This window comes from Apis florea, unplaced genomic scaffold, assembly GCF_048593485.1.
Source record: "Apis florea isolate Af1SG1 unplaced genomic scaffold, ASM4859348v1 contig_3585_pilon, whole genome shotgun sequence".
NCBI classification, from domain to species: domain Eukaryota; kingdom Metazoa; phylum Arthropoda; class Insecta; order Hymenoptera; family Apidae; genus Apis; species Apis florea.
The window spans coordinates 2,545,436-2,573,303 of NW_028256788.1; the positions used below are offsets into that span (position 1 = coordinate 2,545,436).

The 27,868-nt window shown below is 27.9% G+C and overlaps 2 protein-coding genes across 7 annotated transcripts; one reads left to right on the forward strand and one right to left on the reverse strand.

Annotated features, from left to right (window-relative positions):
* Positions 1 to 1,919: 1,919 nt before the first annotated feature.
* Naxd (NAD(P)HX dehydratase) lies at positions 1,920 to 4,309 on the forward strand. 5 transcript variants are annotated; one of them, XM_086914165.1, is made up of 4 exons: positions 1,942 to 2,057; positions 2,128 to 2,177; positions 2,901 to 3,872; positions 4,032 to 4,309. In XM_086914165.1, the coding sequence occupies exons 3-4, from the start codon at positions 2,932 to 2,934 to the stop codon at positions 4,078 to 4,080; spliced, it is 990 nt and encodes a 329-aa protein (XP_086770291.1). In that variant the 5' UTR covers positions 1,942 to 2,057; positions 2,128 to 2,177; positions 2,901 to 2,931; the 3' UTR covers positions 4,081 to 4,309. The 5 variants fall into 5 exon arrangements, with proteins under 5 accessions (XP_086770290.1, XP_086770291.1, XP_086770292.1 ...); XM_086914164.1 differs by having other exon boundaries at positions 1,920 to 2,177; XM_086914166.1 differs by lacking the exon at positions 4,032 to 4,309 and having other exon boundaries at positions 2,901 to 4,021.
* On the reverse strand, positions 4,239 to 27,868 carry NKCC (sodium potassium chloride cotransporter). 2 transcript variants are annotated; one of them, XM_086914161.1, is made up of 19 exons: positions 27,648 to 27,868; positions 16,019 to 16,154; positions 14,917 to 14,977; positions 12,565 to 12,820; positions 11,877 to 12,130; positions 11,621 to 11,735; positions 10,902 to 11,224; positions 10,340 to 10,571; positions 9,888 to 10,009; positions 9,570 to 9,769; positions 9,210 to 9,357; positions 8,847 to 9,088; positions 8,358 to 8,566; positions 7,916 to 8,027; positions 7,676 to 7,779; positions 7,121 to 7,235; positions 6,671 to 6,816; positions 6,438 to 6,549; positions 4,239 to 6,091 (listed from the first exon to the last, which is right to left on the reverse strand). In XM_086914161.1, exons 2-19 carry the CDS (start codon positions 16,117 to 16,119, stop codon positions 5,956 to 5,958), a joined length of 2,988 nt encoding a protein of 995 aa, XP_086770287.1. In that variant the 5' UTR covers positions 16,120 to 16,154; positions 27,648 to 27,868; the 3' UTR covers positions 4,239 to 5,955. The 2 variants fall into 2 exon arrangements, with proteins under 2 accessions (XP_086770287.1, XP_003694528.2); XM_003694480.4 differs by lacking the exon at positions 27,648 to 27,868 and adding an exon at positions 22,493 to 22,628.

The window sequence follows — 27,868 nt, forward strand, 5'->3', positions numbered from 1 at the left end:
TTATCATTAATAATTGTTTCCTTGATTTATTTCATTTTTCTATATAATATTATCGATATAAAGAATATTAAAAATATTCCACTCCTATAAATTATATCTATTCGTTTTTTAAAAAAAATTATAATTAAAGTTTGGCTATAACTTTTTAAAATTTCAATTGATCAAATTATTAATTAATATTATATACATTATATATTATTATAATTAATGATAATTATTATAATTATATTATATTATATAATAATATATTATAATAATTAAATTTTAAATTATCATATTAATATGTTGAATAATCTAATAATTGAGATTAACTTATCCTTCATTTGTAAAATATTTATATATATGTAAATAATGTGATTAATAATAAAATAATATAAGATATATATATATGACGTAAAAAGTTTTTAGAAAAAAATTATAAGAGCAGAATATATTACATTATAATATTTATTTATTATTTATATATGTCTGAAAATTGTATGTATAACATAATAAATTATTAATTGATTAATTCATTAATAATACTTAAATCAATAAATCAATAAGAGTTTTAATTTTCATGTTATAAAATAATTGTACTTTTTTAAAAAAAAAAAAGTAAATCGAAATTTTTCTTTTCTTTTATCATTAGTGATATAAAAATTGATTATTGATTGAACATTTTATTATTTGTAAAGATTAATCTATAGAAAAAGAATTGATAATAATATATATAAATATTTTAAAATATAAAGAATAGGATTAAAAGCTATTGATATTTCATAGAAATATATTTTAATATCAATTTATTTTATCAAAATGATTTTTCAATATCTTTAAACATTTAATGATAAAGAATTACGGCATTTTGAAACAGGTAAAATAAATAAATATTTAAATTAAAAAGTAAAAAATAATAGATTAATATTACTTCCAAATGGAAAATAGTTTTCAATATTGTATATTTTAAAACATATTTTAAAACTTCTGTTCTGTTTTTTATTTATTTAAGTATTATAAGTATAATTGAAAGTTATTGCTTTTTCAAATATTTACTTATCAATTCAAGTACATTCACAAGATTATTAGTTATAGCTACTATTATTAGCGATTAAGTTATTAAGATAAAATAAGAAACTTTTATTATAATTATTTTTATAACTTATTAAAGAATATTAATTTCTTAAATATAGATATCGTATAAAAATTTTTTTTTCCCAATAAGTTCGATTATAATTTTATTCACATATTTTATTTTGAAACTTATATTTGTATTATTGAGCTGCAATGAGGAAATTTTTAAAAGAGAATCTTGGTCCTATCTTACAAATTTTTCTTTAATTCTCTAAAATTAAATTGATTTAATTGATTAAAATGATAAATTCTTTATTTTATTCAGTAATTTGCATAAAATAAGTTAACATTTGTCACCCTTCGTTATATCTTATTTTGTATATTTAAATATATCTATTTATCTAATCTTCATTTATTCTTTTTAAATATTTATAAAATATCAATATAATAACAAATAGTTTAAATATTATAGTTTATTTATTGTTCGTTCATATAATTCGATATAATTTTTTATAGACAAAGAAATATTTCTTATATTCCCTCTTTTTTCGACATATGTTATTTGAATTTGTTCATGCTTGATTGGCAGCACGCTACGTTGCGATTCTGCTAGATTATATGCTCTGTGATTGGCCAATGTTTTTCTTGTTAATAAAGTCGTAATAAAGTCGTAAGTTTTTAGAAAATATTACTTGAAATCTTCAATTCTTCAGGAATTTTCAGTTAACAGATTTTTTTCATTTTTGGGCATCTTATGTATATATTACTATCGGTATTATATATATTATATAGTACTACTATTGGTATATATTATATTATATAGTACTATTTTTGCAATATTGCATTGTCATGATGATACACATATTGCATATGATATGCATATTCATGAAATTCTGATGATGAGAATTGTAGTTGTAATTTGTACTTCGTTAATACGCACAATTTATATATTAAGTAACTGTTTATTGAAATATGATATATATTATTGGACCACGTAATATAATGTACAGTATTAATATATCAATCGATTTATCTTAAGAAATACATTACAAAATTATATAAATTATTTTGCAGAAAGTTATTTTTTCTAGAAAATTTCATTTTATATTTTTGTGTCGAAACAGGTAATTTAAAAATGCATTAATATTTATTATATAGATATAATAGAGCAATATGTATATTAAATTATTATTGTTCGAATTATTTTCTATATTTTCGAGTTTTTATTTCTCATTTCTGATAAATACAGGAATTTTTTTTATTTAAACATTAATAACTACTGGCGCTGAAGTGACAATCGTTTTTCAAAACTTTTAATAGTACATTTGTTTATATTTTCGTATTATTTCACTAAAAATTTTCGTTTTTGTTATACTATTCCTTTTTCTTTTTATATAAGAATAGAAATCTAGAAAATATTTAAAAAACGTATTTATTTAATTTTTTACACATAAAAACAGAAAATATGTGTACTTTCATACATTTGATATAGGTTAGAGGTTATCTATTTTTTTATCTCATTATGTAGTCATTCTTGTTCGATTTCTTCTGAATTAATATTTAATAAACAACGGCAGTGTTGTAAAAATCTTCAATTATATATTAAAAACATTACAGGTAATATTGTATTTTACTATGTGCTTGTTTCATCTTAATATTGTGCATCTTAATTTATATATTATTACTACAATAAAATATTTTGTAAAAGTCAATAAAACATATCTATTATAAAAAGATATTCATTCACATCAATCATCATTTTATTTGTAAAAGGAAAGTAGTAATTAAGAGCAACTTTTATTGTTAAGTTGGAGAATGGCTCTTGGTATTATGAATTTTGCCCGTAGGAATTCAAACAAGTTTCCATTAGTTTCCATCATGTCTACAACAGTATCAAATGATGAACGTATGTTAAAAGGAATAAGAAGAGTAATTCCAAATTTGAATAATACCAAATATAAAGGTCAAGATGGTCGAATTGGTATATTTGGTGGTAGTCTTGAATATACTGGTGCACCATATTATGCAGCAATGAGTGCACTCCGCACTGGATGTGATTTAGTGCATATATTTTGCGTAAAAGATGCAAGCTTTCCTCTGAAATCATTTAGCCCAGAACCTATTGTTCATCCAGTTTTAGATCAATATGATGCAATTAAACAAATAAGACCATGGCTTGATCGTTTACATATAATTATTATTGGACCAGGTCTTGGTAGAGATGATAAAGTATTTAAAATAATTGTTGAATTAATTTCAATTTGTCGTGATATGAAAAAGCCATTGGTAATTGATGCAGATGGATTATTTTTGATTAGCCAGAAACCTGATATAATAAAAGAATATCCAGGTGCTGTCCTTACTCCTAATGCAATGGAATTCAGTCGTCTTGTTAAAGGAGTACTCGATAAAAATGTTCAACCTACACCAATGGTTAAAGCAAATGATGTTAAACATTTAGCTGATGCACTTGGGAAAAATGTAATAATCTTACATAAAGGAGCAAAGGATGTAATTGCAGATGGACATAAAGGTACAGAAGCTGTGTCATGTGGATTAGCTGGTTCTGGACGAAGATGTGGAGGTCAAGGAGACTTATTGTGTGGAGCATTAGCTGTATTTTGGTGGTGGGCTATTTGTGCAGGGAATAATGAAAGTGCTTTGTCCCCACCAATTGCTGCAAGTTATGCTGCAAGTAGATTAGTGAGAGAATGCAATTCATCTGCATATAAGTTAAAGCAAAGAGGAATGTTAACAACTGATATATTGGAACAAATACAACCTGTTTTTGCCAGAATTTTTGAGACTCATTTTAACAAGTGAGCTATTTAGTTAAAGTGACTATTATACATGATTTTGATGGATTTTACATAAAACAGAATTATTTTTATTAAAAAATTTTGTATATAAGATTTTTTATGTATACGTTGTACAGAGCAATTAATAATAACAGATAATTATATTGATATTGATTGTAGAACATCTTCATTCAATGGGAGAAATCGAACACGAAGCATTGATTCCTGAATTATATTAATAATTACTTAATTTTTTAATACATATAGAAGTTTGATAAAAATTTGGTGAATTTTTAAATTATTAAATTGTGAGATAATAAAATTATATTAAACCTGAAATGTTAAAATGAGAAGTTATAAATTCAGGAATTTAAAAATTACAATAAATTTATTGTAACTAATAAAATATTTTTAATGTCACTAAATGCATTACAAAATAAATAAAATATTTTATTTAAGCTTCCTATAGATTTAATTTTAATTTTCTTTTATCTTTTTTTAAAATTATCTTTATATTTACAAATGATGCAAGATTTACAATTTCAGTAGGATTTTGTCTATGAAAAGACAAAATTTCTTTCTAAGTAAATCTCTTTTTCCCTTTACAAGATTACATAAGAATTTTCTACCTTCCAATTTTATACAAATTTTCAAAAATTACAAAAGATGCAATTGAATTGATATTTATATTTGAAAAACATAAATATCATTTTGTAAGTATTAAAACTTATTTACTTAATAATTGATAAAATAAAATTAATCTTTTAATAAAATTAATTTATGACAATTTATAATTAAGTCCATTTTAGAAATTTTATATCTAATTAAAAATTATTTTAGAATAATAAAAAAAATATTTCTTATTAAAACATCAGTAATAACAATAACAATAATTAAATTTTTTTGCTATTAAATACCATATCATTTTTTTAAAATAAAAAAATACTTTTAAAAAAAGTACTATTATTTTCTTCTATAAAAGAATTTCAATAAAAATTATCTTATGCAGTTTAATGAAAAAATATATTATTATTAATTATATTATTAATAAGAAATAAGAATTTCTTGTCTTCTATTATTTAAATTTAAAACTATACATTTAGTTCATTTAAAAAAATTTTTAATATTAAGAATATCATATTAAATTATTTGATTATATTATATATAGTTATTAAGTTCAATGTGCGCTTAAAAAGTACATCGCCTTTAATCAAAAAATGAAATTCTATTCTCTCTATTGCATTATCTTTTTTCAATAATATATTTCAAAATATTGTATTTGATATTGAGGCATATAAAAATCATTCGTTACTATCTAAATAAAACTTCTCTTTAAAGTTCAATACAATTTCATAATTGTATGTATTGTATATTTTTTTTGTTAATGTGTCCTAGAATTCTATATGAATAAGTATCAAAGTTACAGGACTAAAAACTATCGGTAGTCCCTTATACTGTTGTCTTTCATATCTACGCTAAAATAATCTCGTCAATAAGTACCACCGGGCATGGTGTTGATGAATACTGTATAAAAACGAAAACAGATCTATATAATTTTTTGGCATGAATATACCGAATACTGTCTGTCCGCATCAGATGTCTTTAGTAATTGTATAGACCTTCTCGATGCTATTCAAAGTAAATAAATTCATCTAGATGCTAAAATTATATTTATTGTTTAGATCAGTGTTTCCCAACCGATATCGATCACGACACATCAATATATCGTGAAAATTAAAATTTTATATATAAAAATATTTAATTTAATATTTATTGATATATAAATAATAAATATTATAAAAAGTTAAAAAATGCGACATCAAAAAAATCCTTGTTATAATATATAAAATATAAATGTCAATAAAATATATATCAAAATTATAAATATTTTTATATTTTTATATTAGTGATATTTTTAAAACATTTTTTTTTTTTGAGTAAAAAATAAATTATAATAAGAGTTATTATATGTTATTATTTTAAATAAATTAAAATTTTTATTTTATTTAACAATTATGATGTGTCGCAAAAACTTTATTAGTTTTGAAATGTATCGCTAATCTAAAAAGATTGGAAAACACTGGTTTAGAATAATATCGGTGAACTACGAATAAAAAGTCAACACTGAAGTATGATTTCCGCGTATCAAAAGAGTCGGTGGCATATTTTTAGTTAAAGCTTCCAACCATGCCATGTACAATGGAGCGGAAACTGCACCCTTTCTTGGCATTGGTAATGACCTATAATTAAAAAAGAAATCTTAAAAACTTTTATTTATTTATATATTAATTTTTAAATATATTATTTTAATATTGTTAAAAAAAAATTAATATCTAGAATTTAACATTTGAAAGTTATATAAAATATTTTTTTGATAGGAAAAAAATCTTATTATTTATTAATAAATTTTATATTAAAAATTATTAATAATAGCTATATATATTATGAAAAATTATATTTTCTAAAAGAAGAAAGATTAAGATTTGCAATTGTTTTATAGGATATTATTTTTATTATTTTATTTTGTTAAACTTTGTTACGATATAAGTAATTTTTATTGTTCATATAAATATTGCGTATACATACATTACAACTAAGGTAGATTGACTCGAGTTTTCCAACAGAAGTTCTCGTAGTCTGAGCTGTCTGTGCGTTTTATCTTTCAAAGATTGAAGTTCAAGATTTGTTACGCAGCATTCTACAATGAATTAATCTTTTTAATTAACGTATTAATTCGATAAGTATCGATAAATATATCAAGTTATCAATTAATATAATCTCTTAATTTTAAGATAAAATATCTAAATTCATTATTTTACCTGTATCAGATACGTCATTTTTTCGGAAATTAGATATGAGGTTATCGAAAAAATCTAATGTTTCTTGCTTTGGTTGAACGCTTATATCGTCTACCATTTTTAAACTGGTATATCTTATCCTGAACTTTGTCATTATTTCGGCCATTCTGAAAATTATAAAAATAACATTGATATTTATGTACATTGACTGATTAGTATTCTTTTATTTCGATTACTTTTAAATTTTTCCAATTTTTATGCTAAAGATAATATCCAAAATCTATTTTAATTTCAATTTTGATTACAATCGATATTTTGTAATTATAAATAAATTAAATTTAATATTTAAAAAAAATATTTAAATAAAGAAATATATTCGAATATATTCGATAAAAAATATTAATTTAAATAAAAGATCTAGTTTGAAATATTTGTAATTATAAGAATTTTGATTTTTAATTTTTAACTTACTCTTTCTCCTGTGCCATTATGTCTTGTTTGTGATTGGCCAACGCAAAAATTCTCATTTTACAATGCTCCCAATTTGAACGTGTACTAATAATGTATGGAAGAAGAATCGTTAAACCTGTCAAATATAAATTTCTGCCACTTAAAAATGAGTACATCCTTATATAAAATGTTAAGCAAATGATTCATTAAATGTTTTATAAATTTCAAATAATATTTCCTATTATTTATTAAATTTTTTGATATTAAAAATTTTCATGCAATTTTTATGTTTCGTTTTCTCCTTTTGAAAATATCGAAAACGAAACATAATCTTAAAATTAATCTTAATAACAATAAAACGATATAAATATAGTAAAAATTCTTAATATAATTATTGCAATATTGATATAAACTTTTCAATTCAATTGTTTAATTAGAATTTGTTAAAAATGTTTTCTGTTTATAATTATTATATATAATAAGTATATCGATTAAAAATGTACATTGAAAATCCTAATTGATTAATAATCTAATTTCTCGAAGATACGTATTATGAAAAAACATTTTATGAATTACCTCCATCGTCGTACAGCCACCATACATCAATTGTACCATTTTTGTGCTTTCTTTGGAAAATCGCTAAACGTTCAGGTATAGGTGGCATTACTTGGCGTTTTTCCCTTAAAAATTAAATTGAACCTCGAAATACCACTCGTTTATTATGTATTTTAAATAATTTTCTAATTATCTAATTATTTTAAAAGTGAATTTTTCAAGAAATTATTTTCATTTTATTTTCATTTAATTTTAACTTACATTAATTTCTCTATAGCGTGTTTTCGTTTCTGTTTCAAATGTTCTCGTGCACTTCCATGAGTAGGCGAATCTCTGATAATTTGTGGACCATCGATAGGCACGAATTGACTTCCTAAAATAAAATTAAAATTCTTAAACGTTTTCACAATATTTTTACAAAAATTACGTACGATTCATGCGTGTAATCAGATTTTTATACAATAATAATGAACAATGCAAAAATGATTTATTTATAAATTGTAATTATTTCTTATTTTCTTACTATACTCCGTTTTTAAAATTTTTTTTCTTCGTATTAAATTGTTAAACTACAATTTATAACTAATTATTTATAATACAAATTTCTCCTTAGAATAGAATTACTATTTTAAGCCGTTCTTTTTAAAAAAATGTCAGGAAACTGCAAATAATAAATAAACATAAAATATTATATTATAAATACCCATTGTTGGCACGCTTTGCACTCTAGGAATTTGGCTGGACATTGACAAATTACTGTCCACGTGCATCAAAGTGTTTCCTGTTAAATCATAGCTACTTTGCGCTAAAACACCGTGTTCATCATCGCCGTTCGCGGTCGCAACTTCACAACAATCCAAACCCTCGGCAATTCGCAACATGGCCACCGCCAATTTTTGATCGAACGCGTTACTGTAAACAATACAAAATTTCATTAGACAAAATAAGATTTAACGTATCGATCGATATTCACATTTCTAATCTGTATGAAAATTTAATTTTCGTTGTAAAAATTTTCAATCGAACGATGCCAAAGTGATCCAAAAGTATATAAAATATAAACGAATAAATAACGCATAAATAAACATCGACACCAATTTTCGTGTTTGTCGTATTTCCATTATAATCGATCGTTCAAAGAAATACGCGTATTTCTCGATCACTCTGTCTTAGTTTCCTTCGAGCAACTTACTGAAGCACGTTGAAATATTCCTGAAGATCTTTGTGATTGCACGTTGACCAGTGCGTTTTATAACCCATCAAAACAACGTTCGGCGCCAATTTTCCGACACCTGTTGCCTGCATCAAAGCCGACGCACCCCGTTCGAAACTTAAATCCTCCACCACATGGTAGAATGATTTTATACGTTGTTGATGCAACCATGCGTAACCGTTTCTCAGTCGCATTGATCGCAAACGGTATGATAAACGAGTCTGTCGACAGAGAAACATTTATAAATTGTTATCGATTTCAAGGATGGCCAAAGAATAAAAATGAGAATTTGAAACGAGATTAATACAGGGACAAAAGGATTGATTATTTTAAATCGCGTACCGAGCATATTTCACCGCAAATCAACAGCGAGTGATTTTTCGTGATGAGATTTGCCAGATGCAATAAGGCTGGCCTCGCGCCGGGAGCGCCGCTCAATGCCAAAATTTGGGGAGCATAATTTTTCACGTGCTCGTCGATGGAATTCAATCTGTAAAATACGACTCATTATATTTTATTCAATCTTTATATTTCTTAAATCTTAGACTTAGAATCATCCTGAATATGTTATTTATCTAATACTAATGATTGAAAAAATTAGTTGATTAATCGAATTAAATTTAAGAACGGAATATCCAGAAATTGAAAAAGTGAGAAATAAAGTGAAAGATAATGAAAATTGAATTACAGTTATGCTTTTACCGATAAACGATAGAAAGTGCCGTTTTGTACGTTTGGGCTTGCGTGCTGCTACCCCAATTCACGTCTGGTTTCCGATACACAACTATCAAATATAATGCGAAAATAATGACAAACGTGATGAGCGATGTCACCCAGTCGATAAGGAACATTATGGCAACGCAGGTAATAAAACCTGACAGAGACAGCCAAGTGTTGTAAAACTGTAAAACAAGAGATTTTGTTTTACTTATTTTAATAATCCTCAACGTAATTGTCCTGTGTTCTTCAAATAACGATAATAATTTGAATAGAAATCAAATTTTCTACTTTATTACTTACTCTGAAGGTAGGACGCCATCCAAGTGGTCGAATAAGCGCTGCATGAAAAGTGCAGAAATTGATCAAGGCGTATGACGCCAGATAGAAGTTTGAGATTAAAGGTGCGACCACATTTAAGTTTGCTGAAAAAAAGAGAATTTATTATTCAAGTATGCGAAAATATCACTTGACAATTTGAATTAATTCAATATAATATGTAGAAAAGATTTCTATATTTAACAATTTAATGCACGAAATCTCATCGATTGAAAATTATACTCTTCCGAAAAAACACTTTTCTATTAATTCTGATAAATAATTACGTTTCAAAATTATTAAAGAAAATTGTTTAATTACGAAATAAACTTGATAAAAGAATTGTAAAAAAAAATTATTATTTCATTTAAACGTGATTATTTTGTAATTCACTCGCTTTTATTCGAAAAAAATCGTTCGACTTTGTTTATCTATACCTATCAAAAGGAACAACGTTGCAACAACGAAGGTGAGTACGTATCCACGATAAGGTTCACCATGTTTCCCATAACCTTTGCTGAAATAAATCAAGCCGGGATAAATTCTGTCTTGCCCCAGCGCTTGTATCAATCGTGGTACCGATAGCAAATTTGTCAACGCTGTGGAAAGTGTTGCGGCAAAGCAGCCGGCATAGATAAATGGACCCCATACTGACATAAGTTGCATCACCTACGATGATAAAAAAATGCCACGAGATCTAGCAATTTATTAAGAAAATAAAAAGCTGCATTTTATAAAAACTATAACAATAAATAAACGAGTAAAAATTTATATACTTTCAATATTCGATAAAAATAAACGTATAAAATTCTATCTAATTATATTATATTTTCAAATATTTATTTGCAACGAGCAAAAAATATATTAAAATGAATTTTAATGTATCCATGTTATTGTTATGATAATTAAATTGAATACAAATATTGAAAATTAAAAAGGACAATCGAAATATCGTTTGCCTTTCGTGTCGATAAATATATATTATTTATCATACCATACCGAATAACTGTTGTGCAATCCAAAAGTGCAGTTCGGTATGCAATCTATAATGGTATTATTCACAACAAGGCCACTGGCATCCCTGAGTGCGGCGCCACCCGCAAAGAAAACAAAAGTGACATAGCTCAGCATCGAAATTAGCAACGCAAGAAGTGTTCCAATCGGGATGCTACTCGCTGGATCCTTTAAATCGCCAGAGATGTTGGCGCCAGCTTGAATCCCGGTCACGGATGGAAAGAAAATGGCGAACACGGAGAAGAACGTTTGGTTGCTGTTCTCAGAGAACCGATAATTCGGCCCTAGGTTCTTCATGAAAACTTCAGCTTTATGGATTTAAACAAAAATATAGTTCGTTTAAAAATGTTGTATGGAGGGATAGATAAGAATTATTATATTAATTGAAAATACGATATACATTAAATAATTTATTCTTATTTGAAGATAGAAAATTCAATTTTTCGATTTATACTACCGTCTCAAAATTTGAAATATGACCGACAAGGAATTTCTATTTCTATTGATATTTCATTAATTATGGAATCATTCTTTTCAAACGAATATCGTTCGATAAGAATCGATAAAGAATCTACTATCAATTTTTTTTTTTTTTAAATAATAAATTACGTATAAATATATTTAGACACATTCAATATTTGATCATTATTCGTATTTTATAGAGATTAAAATTTTTTTATGTATTCTATATAAATTTAACTTACAAGAGAATCCAATAAATCCTTGTGCTTTTTGCTCTATATTATGGGGCCCAATGATGGTGCCGATCAGAAAGTCGAAAATAGCTGCAACAATGATGGCTATAAGGAAATTTTGAGCCTGAAAGAAATAAAGAAAGATCTTAAATCGAAAAGTAATTTCTAATATTATAATTTATAATTTTCATCAAGTTCGTATCGCAAAGTTCCTGTATGTATTAATTTTCTTATCATAAATGAAATATACAAATAAAACGAATACCTTCGACTCCCACTCCATACCAATCGCACAGATCAATATCATAACGATCAACGCGATTATTCCGACGATTCGAACGTCGTTCACTCCATTGTCGATGATTTTTAGATTATTTTCCCGCAACAAATCATTCAGGGAGTCGCAGAAACCAATGGTGTTCATAGATGCCGAAACAGCGTTTGCAAACGCGAATACGATCCCCACCGAAGCACCAAATTCCGCTCCAAGGGTGCGTGATATGATAAAATATATACCACCTATAGGGATCATAATTTACATAATTCATACAATTCCATACAACTATTCGAATTTTATTCGATTCAATAATTATTAATTTATATATAGCATATTATTATATAGAAATAAAATTTTATAAAGAAATCGACAAATTCTTCTACTTTTTGAAGAGCAGAAAAATTTCCTCTGGACGCGATCTATAATAAGATAAAAGTGAATAGGATATGGACTTAAATTCAAGGATTTCGTAAGCTCTTTTCCACGGAAAAACAATTATCGAAAAATATTCGATTCCGGTTACTGCGCGTAGATGGCAAAGCACACATGACGCCACTCCTTGGTTAAAAAAAAAAAAAAAAAAAAAAAAGAAAAAAGAAGAAGAAGAGAAAGAAAGAAAGAAAGAAAGAAAAGAAGGAGAGAAGAAGACAGAAAGGACGGGAGTCCCGTAACACACCTCCCTTTACTTCCCCATTAGTACTAATTGCACTGAGGCTAAGCGTCGTGATGACGCAGACTGCCGCCGATATTCCGATAATAATGATGCTCTGTAGTATGCCCGCCTGTGCCACCACCCACGACAATCGTAGGAATAGCATTACACCCCATATATTGAGCAGACACGGTATGAGAACACCTTGGATCCATCCTAGCTTTATCCCCGTGTGTCCTTGCTGCGATACCCCGACTTGACCAGCCTCTATGTTCTGGTCCTGAAATTGCAAACGCTTGTTTTTTACCTTTCTCTTTTCTTTTTCTACTCCAATGCAGACTTTTGCATTATATTTTTTTGTATTTCTATCGTCATTTATCCTCCTCTCTGAAAGATCATCACAAGTCAGTTAGTCTTTTCGTTCATAATTTTGCTTAGTTTACGCAGATGTAGCCATGTTAGAGCTAAAAATTAATAATTGTATTTACGTCTTTTATTAATAGTGTTGCAACGTGAATTTCAAAGTTCTTGGTACCTTTTCCAATTTTCCTCGCAGCTGGTATTTACTGCTGTGTAAACTTAATATCATCCTGCGCAACTCTCGTTATGAGTTCGATCGTCCTTGTCGAGGGAGGAAACTCCTGCGGGTCTCATTTGACTCTACGAGCTTTACGACTTGATTAACTTATCGCTTCGAATGCTATATTTATTTCATTTTGTCAAAAGTAAATTTTGAATAAACCTTTTATTTTTTTTTTTTTTTTTTTTTTTTTTACATTTATTTATATCACTTCGTCGCTTTATGATTCTTATCGATTTTCAGTAATTAAAATTCATTACGACGCGTTAATAAGTTGAGAAAAATAAAATAATTTCTATTGTGCAACGAGTTTGATCGTAAGCCTGATTTTAAATTTGTCCGAATGTCAAAATTTATCAAATTTTTATCCTATCTCTGTTCGATTCGTTCTATATGTATTCGATACCTTCAAGTCTTCGATCTGAGAAATGTAATATATTTTTTTGGTACGATCTCGACTGTCTTTTAAAATAAAATGGAGAAACGAAATCGGGAAGACAGTCGATAAAATGAAGGATTGTATATCATTTTCAAATAAAAGTGTTATAGAAAATAAAAAAATTAATTAATACTAAACCAATAATTAATACTTGACTCTAAACAAAGTGACACAATCAAAATCGAAATTCTGACATTACAACTGTTATCGATGATATATAAAAATGCGTATATATATATATATATAATATATATAAATGAAAATTAAGATGCACAATCAAACTAGGAATAAAAAATGTAAACCAATAGGAACACATACATACGTAAGGAAACGAACGAGCCATTTGAGATTTTAAGGATAATTGAACATTGTCGGGATCAAACTGATAATCAGTTGAAAAATAATCGAAAGAAGAATTGCGCATATCTGTATTAACATTATTGCTATATTTGCATTCTCTAATTTCTAACATCTATTGCACGATTTCCTAATGGAATAAATGACCTATATTACTTCCGACAATATCAAAATACGATGCTGGCCGCACGATTTCATTTTACTTCTGCATATTGCGTCGAACTGTTTTCTGTGATAATATTTGATGCGATCTAATAATGATGATGTGTGTGCGATTCTAATATAGTGAAGCTAGTTGAATTACGTGTTTTGTAATAATTCGAAGAAAAGAATAATCTTAAAATAGAATAATGTAAAGGAAACATATATATATATAATAAAATGTGATATTGAAGAATAATGCAACGTGTGAAATGTGATTCATAATAAATAAATAAATAACCTGAGAATGTTACAATTTTTTTATTTTCAAATAACGAAAGAATAACAACAGATACTAATATCGATTAATGATGATTTTAATGAAATTCGAAAAAATCTTGTTCTAGTTTTCTACAAATCATAAACTAAATCGTTACAAATATCTGTTGGGGAGAAGCAAACTTTTTATCGGTAACAGTAATATCGGGGCATTAATTGCACAGCGTGATTCTAACGAAAATGAACGAGTTTTGTTGTGAAATGTAACGCTGTTAAGGTTATGAAAGGAAAGAGTTCGTGACTTTTAAAATGGACAACAGTTGCTGAATTAAAGAGGCAAAATCTTACTTATAACTGTTTAAAAGTGAAAAAATAAAAAGTTGAAAAATAAAGTAGAATTTTTTCAAACGAGATTCGACATTTTCATCTGATCCATTTTTTTTTTTTTTCTTCCATCTATCCCAATGAAAATTCATCAAAACCTATCCAATTGAGCAATTACAGAACACTTTCCAATGCATTCGATGATATTACAAACAAAGGTATTACGAAGAATGTTCACAGGGTGTGGCAATCTTACCTTTATAAGATTTCCTTCGTGCAGGGTGCTCAACGATGGCCTCTTAGCACGACGACTCAATCTACGAGCAAAAATGTTCTGTGTATAACTTTCTATAATGGTGTTGGCCCAGTGTATGTACAGGGGTGCTAATTAAATTTAGGATAAGGTCAAATGATATGAAAGGCTATTAATCATTAATACCAAAGTTTTCGTAATTCTTTTCGTGGACTTTTATAGGAATCATGCGATGAAATTCTTTTTTTCTTTCTTTTTTTTTTTTTTTTTTGGAAATTGTAACACGTAGCAGTTTTATTATCCGTAGAAAAATAGTTGAAATGCACATAACGTGTATGATTGATGGTTGATTTTTTTATTAGTAAAAAGGTAAAATTGTTTCCTCGTTTAAAGGAAATGGATTTTTAAATACCGTTGCAAGTGAACTGGTTAATTAGATAGGAAATACGTTTCGCACATCGATAATGAAAAATTAACCGTTTCGTATCTCATTGATGAAATAAAATATCGGATTTAATTAATTTTTTTTCATACAGAAAAAAAAAAATAATAATAATATTGAAATTTAAAAATACACGAAATTATAAAGTACGAGATCATATGAATGCGATATTTTTCGATTAAATTAATGAATCGTTGATCTTTGTTGCAATTACAACGAATAAGTGGATTCGATTTGAAATTAATTTAAAAAGCGTGTAACTCGAAATGTTATTTCGATATTTTATCATCCATTTTTTCAGAAATTTGTGAAAATTTATTTATTTGTGATTCCACGCAAAAGAAATTCATTTAAATCTTATTTTTACTGTTAATCAATTTATTGGCCTTTTGGGTTTTAATTTCTTTTCGTTAAATTTTCGTTGAAACGTTAAAATAATTAATTTCTTTATGATAAATACAACTAACGAATAAAAATTAGTGTATTTTTCATAAATTATATAATTAATTAACGTAAGATAATTGTAACCTTTAAAGAATCTGTAAAGATCAATAACAAAATTAAATAAAAAATTAAATAACATGTAAATTTAAGTATACAAAATATCGAAGGAAGTTTAACAAATAAAGATAATAAATCAGTGAAAGAGAACATTGCACGAACCTGTAATGATCCAATCGTGGGACCACGTCCCATAATCCACTGACGTTCAAAGTCATTGGTGATCTCTTATTTTGACCTCCACCAATCACCTCATCATCCATAGCTTTAAGTGCAAGTCAATTGCGTCTCCTTGAATCTGTAAAAAAAAAAAAAAAAAAAAGAAACAAAAATAGTTTTTTAGTTGATAGAATTCCAATCTTAATCATCAATAATAAATTATTAAAATTGCATCGTGTATTATCCACGTACATTCATAGATAAACGATGGCTTTTTTAGATATTCTTTTTGAACAGAAATTTCATTTATACATTTTTCAGAATTCTCCTTAAAGAAATAATATCATAGGTGTTAAATATTAGAAAATGTTTCCCCAGAAAATGTTTCACGAAACATTCATCCAGTACGTTAATTTACACCTACCTAGTGAGTCAATGTTGCACAATGAAAGTCTCTTTTCATTTTTCGCGAGTATTTTATAACGTAGATCCTTCAAAAATTCCATTGAATTTTTCGTAAAAAAAAAAAAAAAAAGAAAAACAAAATGAAACAATGAAATAAAGAAACTTTCTTTAAAAGTTTTTACTCGATGGAAAACATAATCGATCTTACTTTATTTACGAATTCTACCTCTTTTCCTATTGCTTTTCTCATCTTTATACGAAATGAAGACGTGCGTCTTTCGCTTTTCCATATCGATGCTTGGTGCTTTTGGAGACATGGAATTACAGGAATTAATCGATCAACAACCAATAACCAATCTGAACGAAGTTTGACTCTGTTTCGATTTTTTTGGAAATTTGACAATACAACTTGAGACTTGTTTAAATATGGCCACTGAGTCTTGCAAAGGATTGATTCTTAAAAAGAAAAAATCCAAGATTCATGTCACTGCTTACAACTATCGTAAAACTTTTGTGATTGAACGGTTTCATTAAAGATACTTGTTTTCCATGCCGTGCTAGACTAGCTTACAATTGATACGATTTTTCACGAATATCGATTATTAAAACTCCTTCTTTCATTTGTTGAAATCAAATCGAGAAATGCCGAGCTACAAGAAGGAGATATAAAATGATTCGTTATACGTTTGTGTCGCGTGGCTTCGTGGAAACATTTCAATTTCACTAATTTTCCGTTCCGGTGAAGATTGATAAATTTGTCATCGCTCTTGCGAAAACGCTTGCATCGTGACAATTTGCCAAATATTTTAGATCTCGCAGGTAACCGTATTTCCGACACTTTAACGACACGCATTCGATCGCAATTTTCCTGGTAAAGGCGGCAGATCTTTTATTAGATCCGTGACGACTGTCCATCTTCGTTAATACCGTGTTAATTTTAAGTTTAACTCGAATCCTTTTGCATTGCACATATTTCGATCTTCCTTTTTCTCTTTCCTGTTTTTACTATTTCGCCATTTTTACTCGTCGTTCAAATCTCTTCCTCTTCGAAACAATGAAAGGGATAAAGAGATAAGGAGATAAAAAAAAAAGAAAAAATACCAGGAACGTATTCACCGTTTGTTGTTTATCGCCTCATCTTCATAACCTTCGCGTATTTTTGAAGATCGCTAAGCCGAAGGGGAAAAGGCGTGCGTGCGGAGGTCGAGGGAAAAATAGATTTTCGAAGAAAGCTGCCGGGTCGAAGCTGCTTTCGAAAGTTTCGAGCGAAAGTTCACGAGATACTCGCCAAATTTCCCTCCCCATTTTGCACGATTCCAATATTTCTTTTGGAAATTGGAAATGTAAATTCCTTAACCTCTTCTGCGGGTATAATAAACGAGCGTAGATTTAATGTTACAAATTCGTAGAACACTAGAGTCTACGATTCTAAAGGGCAAAGCAAACACAAAAGTTGTATACGAAAATATCTGATTAAGATTTATCTGTAAGATGGAGAGTGAGACAGATTTATCTCTGGTTGAACGCTTTATATCATTCTATTTTCAATCTGATGATTAACTTGACGAATAACTTTCAACGTATATCAACGTATATTTGTATTCGTCCCTACGCGATCGATTCTCCAAAAATGGCCCTCCCTTATGATCCCTGTTCCAAATATCCATATAATATATATATATACTTATGAACACTGTATCCAGAGAAATATCCTGTAAAATTATTTGGCCCTGATCCCGGAATCCGTAACGTTTCACGGCTGGTTAAATTTCATTCATCTCGACGCTTAAAGAAAATATTGACATGGCGGAATCTATCGTGAAAATAATGGCCAATATACGCAACGATAGGGTTTTTCTTTTCGTGGAAGAGATCATTGAATCTTCGTGGATACGTGTTGGGGGTGTATAAGAAAGGGGTAGTGCAAGGGAGAGATAGCGCGAAGAAATGGTTTGCAGAGTTTATGGCGATGAGTTTATGGAGAGGGAAATTTTTTTAGGATGTTGTATTTGAAATTGTTTCTTTTTTTTTTCTTTTTTATGCCCCAATTTATCGAAATTTTCGTCATGAAAGTCGCGTGTACGACATTTAATTATATTAGACGATCGTTTTATTAAAAATATGTATATTTATATTATTAAAAAATATGGTACATTGAAATGCGATGAATCGAGGAATATTATAATTTTTAACCTATCTCTTTAAACATGCATTTTTCATTTTTACTCATATGATAACGTACTGAAAATGGCCCAGCAATAACGACTTGTAATTATCACGTTAATTTAAAACTTAGAAATATTATCATTTATAACGAATTGTTAATTAAATGCAAGTTACGTATTTTTAGATATTATATCTATGCGACGTGAATTTAAAAGTTCTTGTATTCGAAAAAAAATTTTAGAATCATATATTTTTCGATAGTAAAATATAATATTATTTTCAAATCGAAAATAAATTTTATAATCAACTAAACTTAAATTTCTTACAACGTAAAAAAAAAAAAAAAAAAAAAATGATCGACAACTTTTCAACTTTTGCGTTCGTTGCGATGTGAATGGCATCCCATGAATTATATTTAACACCCTGCGTATTAAAGTAAAATTTTTCACGGACTACTCTTTAATATTCTAGTATCCTTCAATGTTTACAATACATTATTATGTTTGCTATTAATTCCTGCTAGTTAAAATATTTAATCTTTAACTGAAACGTTTCCTATAATTTTGATACGTTCGGTCGGCACCTTTACATCCATCTCGGAACGTGTAATGCGTTTCGTTGCAATGCCAAGGGAAATAAATATTCGAGACATTTTTGATGTCAACTTTTAGCCTGGCTATTTGAAATTTTAACAAATTGTCCTTGTCTATAACCACGATATATGCATGGAAAATAATATTAAAATTATGATTTGTAATTAATTTCGCATTAATATTCCAGGCATCGTTCTTAAATTTATCTCTTAAATTGTCACGTTCTACACGTGTTAAAAAATTGTGTAAATATTTTATTTCTCGTATAAGAAATATAAGAAATCTCTTTTCCTTCCAATTCTTTTCTTTCTTTCGTTACTTTTTTTTATGCATATATGTAGATTTATAGATTTTATGATAAAGGTTCGATTCGAGACTTGGCCTCTTATCTTATTGTTTACAATAATAATTGTAATGTATGATAAATATCCGCAAGTTTTTAAGTGAAATCATATAATATTCAGGCTGTATACATTAAATAAATACTGAATTCATAATAATTCATAAATAATTCATCATTCTTAAACAAGATTTACAATTAAACCAAATTATATACATTTTTTCCTCGTAATCTTCCATTGATTTTGCGTTTTAACTTTGATTTGTCGATTTATGAAAAGCATCGTTTTATTATTTATTAATTGTTAAAATTTTAATTATGTAATTATTAATTTTTAAATCTTCAAAATTCAAGAATATAAGCTAATCCATCCCTTCAATCAAAATTTCCTTTAGTCAATCATTAGTATAATTACTAATTGCTTAATCAATTTTAATTAAATCGGTTTTGGTTCTAGATTATAATGCAAATATATATGATAAATTATAAAATTATTACATCTATTAATTCTCGTATGACAAGTTAAATCGTTCCTTTTTAATGATAAATTGATATTCGATGCAACGTTCGATAAAATTTCTCTCTTTCTCTCTCTTGATTTTAATAAAATATCTATTTTTAAGTTATAGTTAAATAATTGTGAATACGAATTACAAATGTCCAAAGTTTCCAAACAGCAAGTCAAATAAAAATAAGGAAGAAATATTGATCAAGAAGTTGATTCTGATAGATAAAATTGATAAAAATTGTGACGAGATACGATAAATTCTGCGTTGAAAATCATGTAAATTCACGGAAATTGGAAAATCTTATAAGAATGACACCAAATAAAAATATAAATTTCGATCAATTCAAATAAATCATTAACATTTTAAATAGTCAACTTTCAAACACAAAATTTTTCACATTTAAACAAAAGAAAAAAATATTGTTATTAGATTAGATAGTGTGTGTAAAATTTTAATTCAGAAGAACAATATCACCAATAATATTTTATTGAACATCTGTAACATAGAAAATCGAATTTTTTTCAAAAATTTCGTAGGATTAAAACGTCGATTAGAATCGTAGGATTTTCATTCGATGGCATAATTCTGCATTCAGCAACAGATGGATAACAATTTATGTTGAAAAATTGTTGATTCTTCGTACGAATATACGCGGCCTTGTATACATTTTATACTGACACGTTTGAGAGCTTATAGTGGGATCAATCAGAGATCGAGTCCTGGTTAAGAGTGGACGTCTGCAACCCAACTTCAAAGTTGTGTTTTCACGTACGAAAACGTTATACGATAAGAATTAATGTTACAACGTTCATTTATTTCTCTTTAGAAAAATAATCTATTTCATCCATTTCATTATTCCCATAATATTTCTTTTATTATAATATATTTATATTATATTATTTTATTTATAATATATAATATATTTTTTCTTCATTTCTACGTGTATTCCTTTAATGAAATATTTTATCTGCGATATGATTACACAAATTACACTTATATTTTCATGGTTTTATATAGCAAAACATTGTATTGAATTATATAGAATGGAATGAAATGAAGAAAATTAAAATTTTTTGTGATTATTCCTTAATAATAAAGAAAAATTGTGATCTTTTAGATTAAACGTGTAAAAATTTGATTATTGTTATTACCAATTTCTTTTTTCTCTTTAATTTTAATGGTCAATACAAATTCGAAGATTTAAATTGACTGAAAATTACAAAAAAAAAAAAAAAAAAAAAGAAGAAAAAACTTAGAATATGTAAAGAATAAATTCACCTTGTAACAGTTATTGGCATCACAACTAAACAGAATAAAGTTCAAATTAGCAACGCAAATTTGTCTTGTTTTATGCTAAGAATATATAAAACCGTAGACCTTCGCTGTGAAAGTAATCAAAAATCAAATTTTGCACAATAACTCGATAATTCGAAACAAGATAAGCTATTAAGATAAAATTAATATCATATTCGAAACAAATAAATGCTTATAATTGTAATAGAAATAAAAGAGGATTATAAGATTACATACAATAATTTGCAATATAAATAACATCCCAATTGTCAATCAAATCTTAAAGTAAACGCAAAAATAAATTTTAAAAATTCTAAGTTTGCAATTTCCAACAATTTTATTCTCACCAAAATCATTCATCGATCCATCGCAATAATGCAAAACCACATTGCACGAAATCCTTTTAAGATTTCTTTTCGTGATCAATAATTAAAAAAGTTAAATGTACAAAAAAAAAAAAAAAGAAAAATTAGATATATAAATAAAATATTTTTTAAGTCATTTAAATTTTATATAAACACTAAATTTATCACGTAGTATTAAATACATTATTGAAAAGATTTTTATTTTATTTAATAATTTTATCATTCATTTTTTAACGATAACACCCTGTCAAATCGAGATTTATCCTCAATTCGACCATCAAATTTGATCAAATCAATGTTTACCAACACATAAGTTCACTCGAATTATTTATTTTAGAAAATATGGCAAATATTTTTTCATAAATTGTACATAATACAATTGCATTATTATATTTATTTGAAATTCATATAACACAGAAATGTCTTATATTTAACTGCTTCAATTTACTGTAATTTCCAAGTTTGTAATTTCGAAAGTAAGTTTACACTCTCAAAATCGAACGTATGATAAACAGTGACGTCTGACGTTCCATTAGAAATTATTTATCTTATCGGAATCAGAAACCGATAAAATTATTGTAACTTCTTCACCGGTAAAAAAAAAAAAAAAAAGAAGGATAAAAGCAAAAGAGAAATACTTTTTCAAAATGCAATCACGATTAACATTCAAAAATATATAAAAGAATCACGAAATCAGAAAAATAAAATGGATAGATAAAAAAAATAAAAAATATATATATATATATATTTGGAAAAGAATATACGAGAAAACACGAAGAAATTGTTTGGAAAGGATTGACACTCACGGGATGCCGCCGATCGAGAACGGGATGGCCTGGTGGGAACGCGATCCACCCGTGATTCACGGATCGCACGCGATCCACGAGGAACGATCAGCGTGGATCCAGCGCGTAGAGCCACTGAACACACCGTGTAACACTCGTATCCCTCGAGCCGGGCCGACATTAAACAAGGAAGCATGCGTCGTGCTTCCCTTTCCATAAAACTGTTTCAAACACACGCGTGCATACCCACTTAAATACACACGCGCGCGCGCACACCCGCCACCACTGTAACACGTCATCTGATTTGCTCGGCCTCCACTTCGAGTTCTCCGCGTATTCTCGAGGAATAACGCGTTACGGTGGAGGAGAGATGGCTGTTGGATTTATCGGCGAGAGTCAAAGACCCGGAGGAAGAATCGATTTGAATAAATGTCTGTTTCACCGTGACTCCTTTCTTTCGTTTTATTTTCTTTCTTTTCCTTTCTCTCTCTCTCTCTCTCTCTCTCTTTCTCAAAGTTTTCTTTCGTTATTTCGTACATGCATTTTAACGGGAGAAGCTTGACAACGTATCTTTAGGCTCTTTCTTATTTTTCTCGTTGCATGTGTGAATCGTCCGAGGTTGAAGGATAAATGACCTTGGTTATTGGAACCTTGAGACGTTGCGAGCATAACTTGACCTAAACCTACTTAACTCATGAAAGTATCTTGGAGATGTGTCTTGCGAGGAAATTTTGTGTGAATGTATTTTTTATAATAGAGCGATGGAAAGAGAGAATATTTTAACGATGAATAGAAACGCAAATATTTTTTTTTTTTTTTTTGATGATATTTCACCGTATATATTTCATTTGGAGTGGAGTGTACGTAACATGTATAAATATAATGGGGTCTAACGATAAAATAAAGCTTGTGAAAAAAAGAAAAAAAAAAAAAATTAAAATTGGAAGAAAAATCAGCAAAGACAATTGTCTCGATCGATTACCAACCAACGTATCGATTCGAAGGGAATGAAAAAGGATTTTGGACGGGTGGAAGGGGGAGGATTGGTCGTGTGTTGGATCAAGGACAAGCGGAAGGGATGAAAGTGGACGGTCAGGATTTGATTTACCAGCGAAGAGGGTTTAGCTGGGGTTGTTTGGGAATTTCGGAATGATTGACGTTTTCTAGGGGTGGAATTGAAGTATCTTCGTGGACCAAACACTGCCCTCTGCGCTTTTCTCCTTTTCCTTTTGTTTTTCTTGATAGGATTGTACGGAATTGATATACGGATAAGGTCTTCTGGGAGAAATTTTTTTGGGAATAATTTTTCGGGGAAGCACGTGAAATTTTCATTTCAAATTGCACAGTTGTGATTAACATTTGTTTCTAACCAATTTTTCTAACTATCGTGTAAGTATGCATTATTAATAATTGATGCCTTGATATAATAATTATTATACGGCAATTTTAAATGGAAAATTTGAAAAGTTATCGTTTCTTCAAAGAAAAAGGTTTGCCATTCTGTTTATATTAAAAGTATAAAAATTGTTAAAAAGGTATTGATCGGATCTCGAAGGTCGATGGACTGTTTAAGTTTGCTCGAAAATATTTCGGTGACGGATAGAAAGCGGGCGGGTCGACGCGAAGAAAGAGCCACTTTCTGAGAATGATAGAGTGATCCAGATTTGAGAAAGTATTTATTTCGTTAATTTTTTCCGAATTTATCGAATTCTTTTTTTTTTCTTTTTTTCCTTTATGAATCGCTTTAATCTCGTTATAAAATTATATTATTAAAATTTTTGAATAAAAGTGTATATTTTCATTTAAGAATATTTAACTTATTTTAATTTCTATTATTATAACAGAGAATAAAATTAATTTTCGTTTCTGATTATTTCATTTATGAAAAATTCTGAAAATATCATTGTAAATACATTTGTACGATATTTTCGATCTGACACGTAATTCCATTTATAATTTCAAAATGAAAGAAATTTTACAGACACAATTTTAATAATTTCGACAATTTCAATCAAAGGTAAAAATTAATTCAGAAAGTTTAACTCGAATGTAATTATTTTCACTTCTTGTCATACGAAGATTTATAGATATTTCGTAAAATTATTAAAAATATAATAACAGTTTTTAGAAAACTTAATCGATATCTTTTTTCATAATTCGGATTATAAAATATCATTTCTATCTAAAAAAAATACAATCAATTTTGCATTTGTATTATAACTCTTTCTTTTTGTGAAAATAAATTTCATAGAAAAATCTAATCAAATTACCAATATCTATTCAGAAAACTTTTTGCAAATTTTTTCATTCATTGTTCGCACAAAATACTTTATCACGAAGAGAATATATTTTCATTGTAATAAGTTTTTAATTAAATTCTTAAAAAAAAAAAAAAAAAGAAAATTCGTATAGTTCTCCCAATAATTCCTTGTTTACTCATTAGACAATTTGTTGAATTGAGATCAATAAATTTTCAGACACTTCAGGATGAAGCATTGTATGTACGCGCAAATTGTGACGACGTCTTAGCAGGAGACACGCCCACGCTTTTGAAGACGATCTTGCGGAGATACATTATCGAACGCATAGTGGAATGCTCTTATTTATCACGATACAACATCGATCTTATCGATCATCTTTCCACGAGTTTGTCACGTTTTCGTTACACTTTCGTTCGTTTACATTTTTAGAATTGTTCCGTCTACTTGACCGGAAACTCTTGTTTGGATCTCACATCCGGCTTCGCGGAATCCAGTCTCCCGAATTAAGAGCGTTAAACTTCTTCCACTGATTTATCACTTTGCATTTCGCGGCATGTAACTGATAACGATGTATAAATTTCATTCGATAAAATTCATCCTGATATGGGTTCTCTTTTTTAGTATTTTTATTCCGTAATATCGCGTTACGTTATTTTATGACAATGGAATATCGATCGATCGGTAGATAGTACGAAAGTAATCGAGATGATGAGGTTAGATAATTCATTCCGTATCCTGATAAATACAATTAAATTTTTATTTTCATGTATACCGTATTAGGGCATGAATTTAAACATCGAAAGAGAAATTCAGGTTTATTTGTGTGACTATATTAAAATATTCCTTATTTGACAGATTAAATCAACGAATTAACAAAGATCGAAGAAATTCTTTATTATATAATAGAGTAATGCAAAATTACAGAACGAAATAATTTAAATTAGAACACGAAACTCTTTAGAGATCTCGCGATCTCGCCCTCTGCAATTTTCTATGCGAGTGTTTATCCTTGTTACTCGTGTTATCGTTCCTCGTTATCCTTCTCATCGCAACAATTCACGTGGCAACGTGCATTCACCCATCAGAGTCATACAAAATGAATTTTATTGCTTAATAGCAAATCAATACATATATATATATATATATATATAAAGAATCATTTATTATATTATTATAATCTCGAGCTAATTAATTGTGAAATTAATTCTAGTAAAATTATTTTAAAATTTTTACTTTATATCGGATAAGAATTATTGATAAATCTCGTATTTAGATTTAGATTACAGAATTAAACATTTTTTTTTTTTTCTTCACGAGAATTAATTTCTACGAGACAAGATAATATCTATTTTACAACCGTTCTCCGTTATCCAGCGCAGATTTACTTTAATGCAGAGAGCATAATGCTTATGCATATTGTGAGATAACAACCAAGGATTCACTACGTTGAAATCAATATTAATTTGACGCCTGTCAAAACAACACAAATATGCCCCATTCAAACAAGCTATTTTCATCTTTAAATTGTATGCAATGATAAAAGAAAACATTGTATTGTTGCTTTTGCTTCGTTTTCCATTTATGAGAATTGTAAAATAATTATTGCTTGAAAAAAAGAAAAAATGAATAATTGAAAAATAATAGTTGTAATAAACAAACGAACGATTCATTTCTCATGTATGTATGCATCGTATCGTAACAATTATCTCGTATATCAGTCACGTATTGGTAAACTACTTAAACTTCTATTGCGAATAAAATAATTATAATTAATTTCATTAATGTAATTTAATGATCGTCATTACGGATTATTATCGATATGTAATAATTTTATTATTTTTTCAATTTTACTTCGACATATAAGGAAAATCGAATAATATTCATCGTGGAAACTCTATTCGCTTTACATACAATAAGCACGATCGAACGTGTTGTAGCGTGGCTCGCTAGAAGAAAGGAAATAACCGAATATTTCCGGTCAGAACCGATTTCTGCACGAAGATGCAACATGCCGATAATTCATTTTTCCTTCTTCTTTTTCTTTTGATTAGCGAGTGATTCTCAAGTCGTGACTTCATCGCTTAAATCGTTAATAAAGATGTTTATGATGTCTGCAATTCTTAACTTCCTTCCTAAAGATATTACTAGGAATGAGAATAAATTGAGGAAATGCCCTCAAAGATATAGCCAAATATTGTTTGGAATTATTAGATATCATCGTGCTTCGAGTGTTTTGTTCACACGACGGAAACAGATAGGGTTGAAGGTGTGACGCAACAATACTTGGAATTAATTTTTATTTAATCTCCTATTATTAAATTTTTCCTTTTTTATTCTAAGAATTGATTATTTGATTCTTTGAAAAATATTTATAAAAATATATTTTCAGATTTTCTCGTCAGATAAAATGCGACAGATCATTTCAAAATAATAGAATAATGTTATCGCGATTATTTTATTGAAACAACGATAAAATAGATAAACGTTGAAAATTTTAATAAAAATTTTATCTGCTGGCAATGATTGCTTCGATTATTGATTACTTTATTTTATTCGACAATCGATCGGCCAATTCAATGAGTATTTGTAAATATACCGATAGACCGAGATAAACGATAGAAATCAATGAATCTTTATTTTCTCGTAAATCTATTACAAATCTATTCTTTTCTCTTCGAATAAACGAATAAAGGTGATAAATGAAAGAAAAACGTACATATTACGTATGCTCTCAAATATTGAAATTCATGCAAGATATTTAAATATTACAATATCGAAATAATACTCCTAAAAAAAAGGAGTCGATTAATAATCATATATTATCCCGTTACAAAATTTACTTTATCCAACGTTCACGATTGTCACACAAGTGTTGTTAAAATTGGCGACACAAATCAATCTGTTTTAATATTTACCATTATCTTCCTCGAAAATTTACAAAATCCATTCGAAACGCTTTTCTCCTAGTTCACCACGAATTAAGACGACAATCACTCTTACTTAATAATTCACAATTCATCTGAAATAGCGTGCAATTCATAAATTAAATCCATCGAATTATCGTATCCCGTTAATGGACGCGCAACTGATTTCGTGGCTCATGAAGTTCAATTCGTCGCGAGGCGCGTCACCAATT

Excerpts from the sequence above, each read along its gene's own strand:
- Naxd (XM_086914162.1), top strand. The coding sequence starts at position 2,869 with ATGGCTCTTGGTATTATGAATTTTGCCCGTAGGAATTCAAACAAGTTT. Across the intron at positions 3,873-4,031 it reads TTTGAGACTCATTTTAACAA|AACATCTTCATTCAATGGGA; the intron begins GTGAGCTATTTA and ends TATTGATTGTAG.
- NKCC (XM_086914161.1), bottom strand. The coding sequence starts at position 16,119 with ATGGATGATGAGGTGATTGGTGGAGGTCAAAATAAGAGATCACCAATG. Across the intron at positions 9,089-9,209 it reads TTTGCGGTGAAATATGCTCG|ACTCGTTTATCATACCGTTT; the intron begins GTACGCGATTTA and ends CTCTGTCGACAG. Across the intron at positions 6,817-7,120 it reads ATAATGGCACAGGAGAAAGA|AATGGCCGAAATAATGACAA; the intron begins GTAAGTTAAAAA and ends TATAATTTTCAG.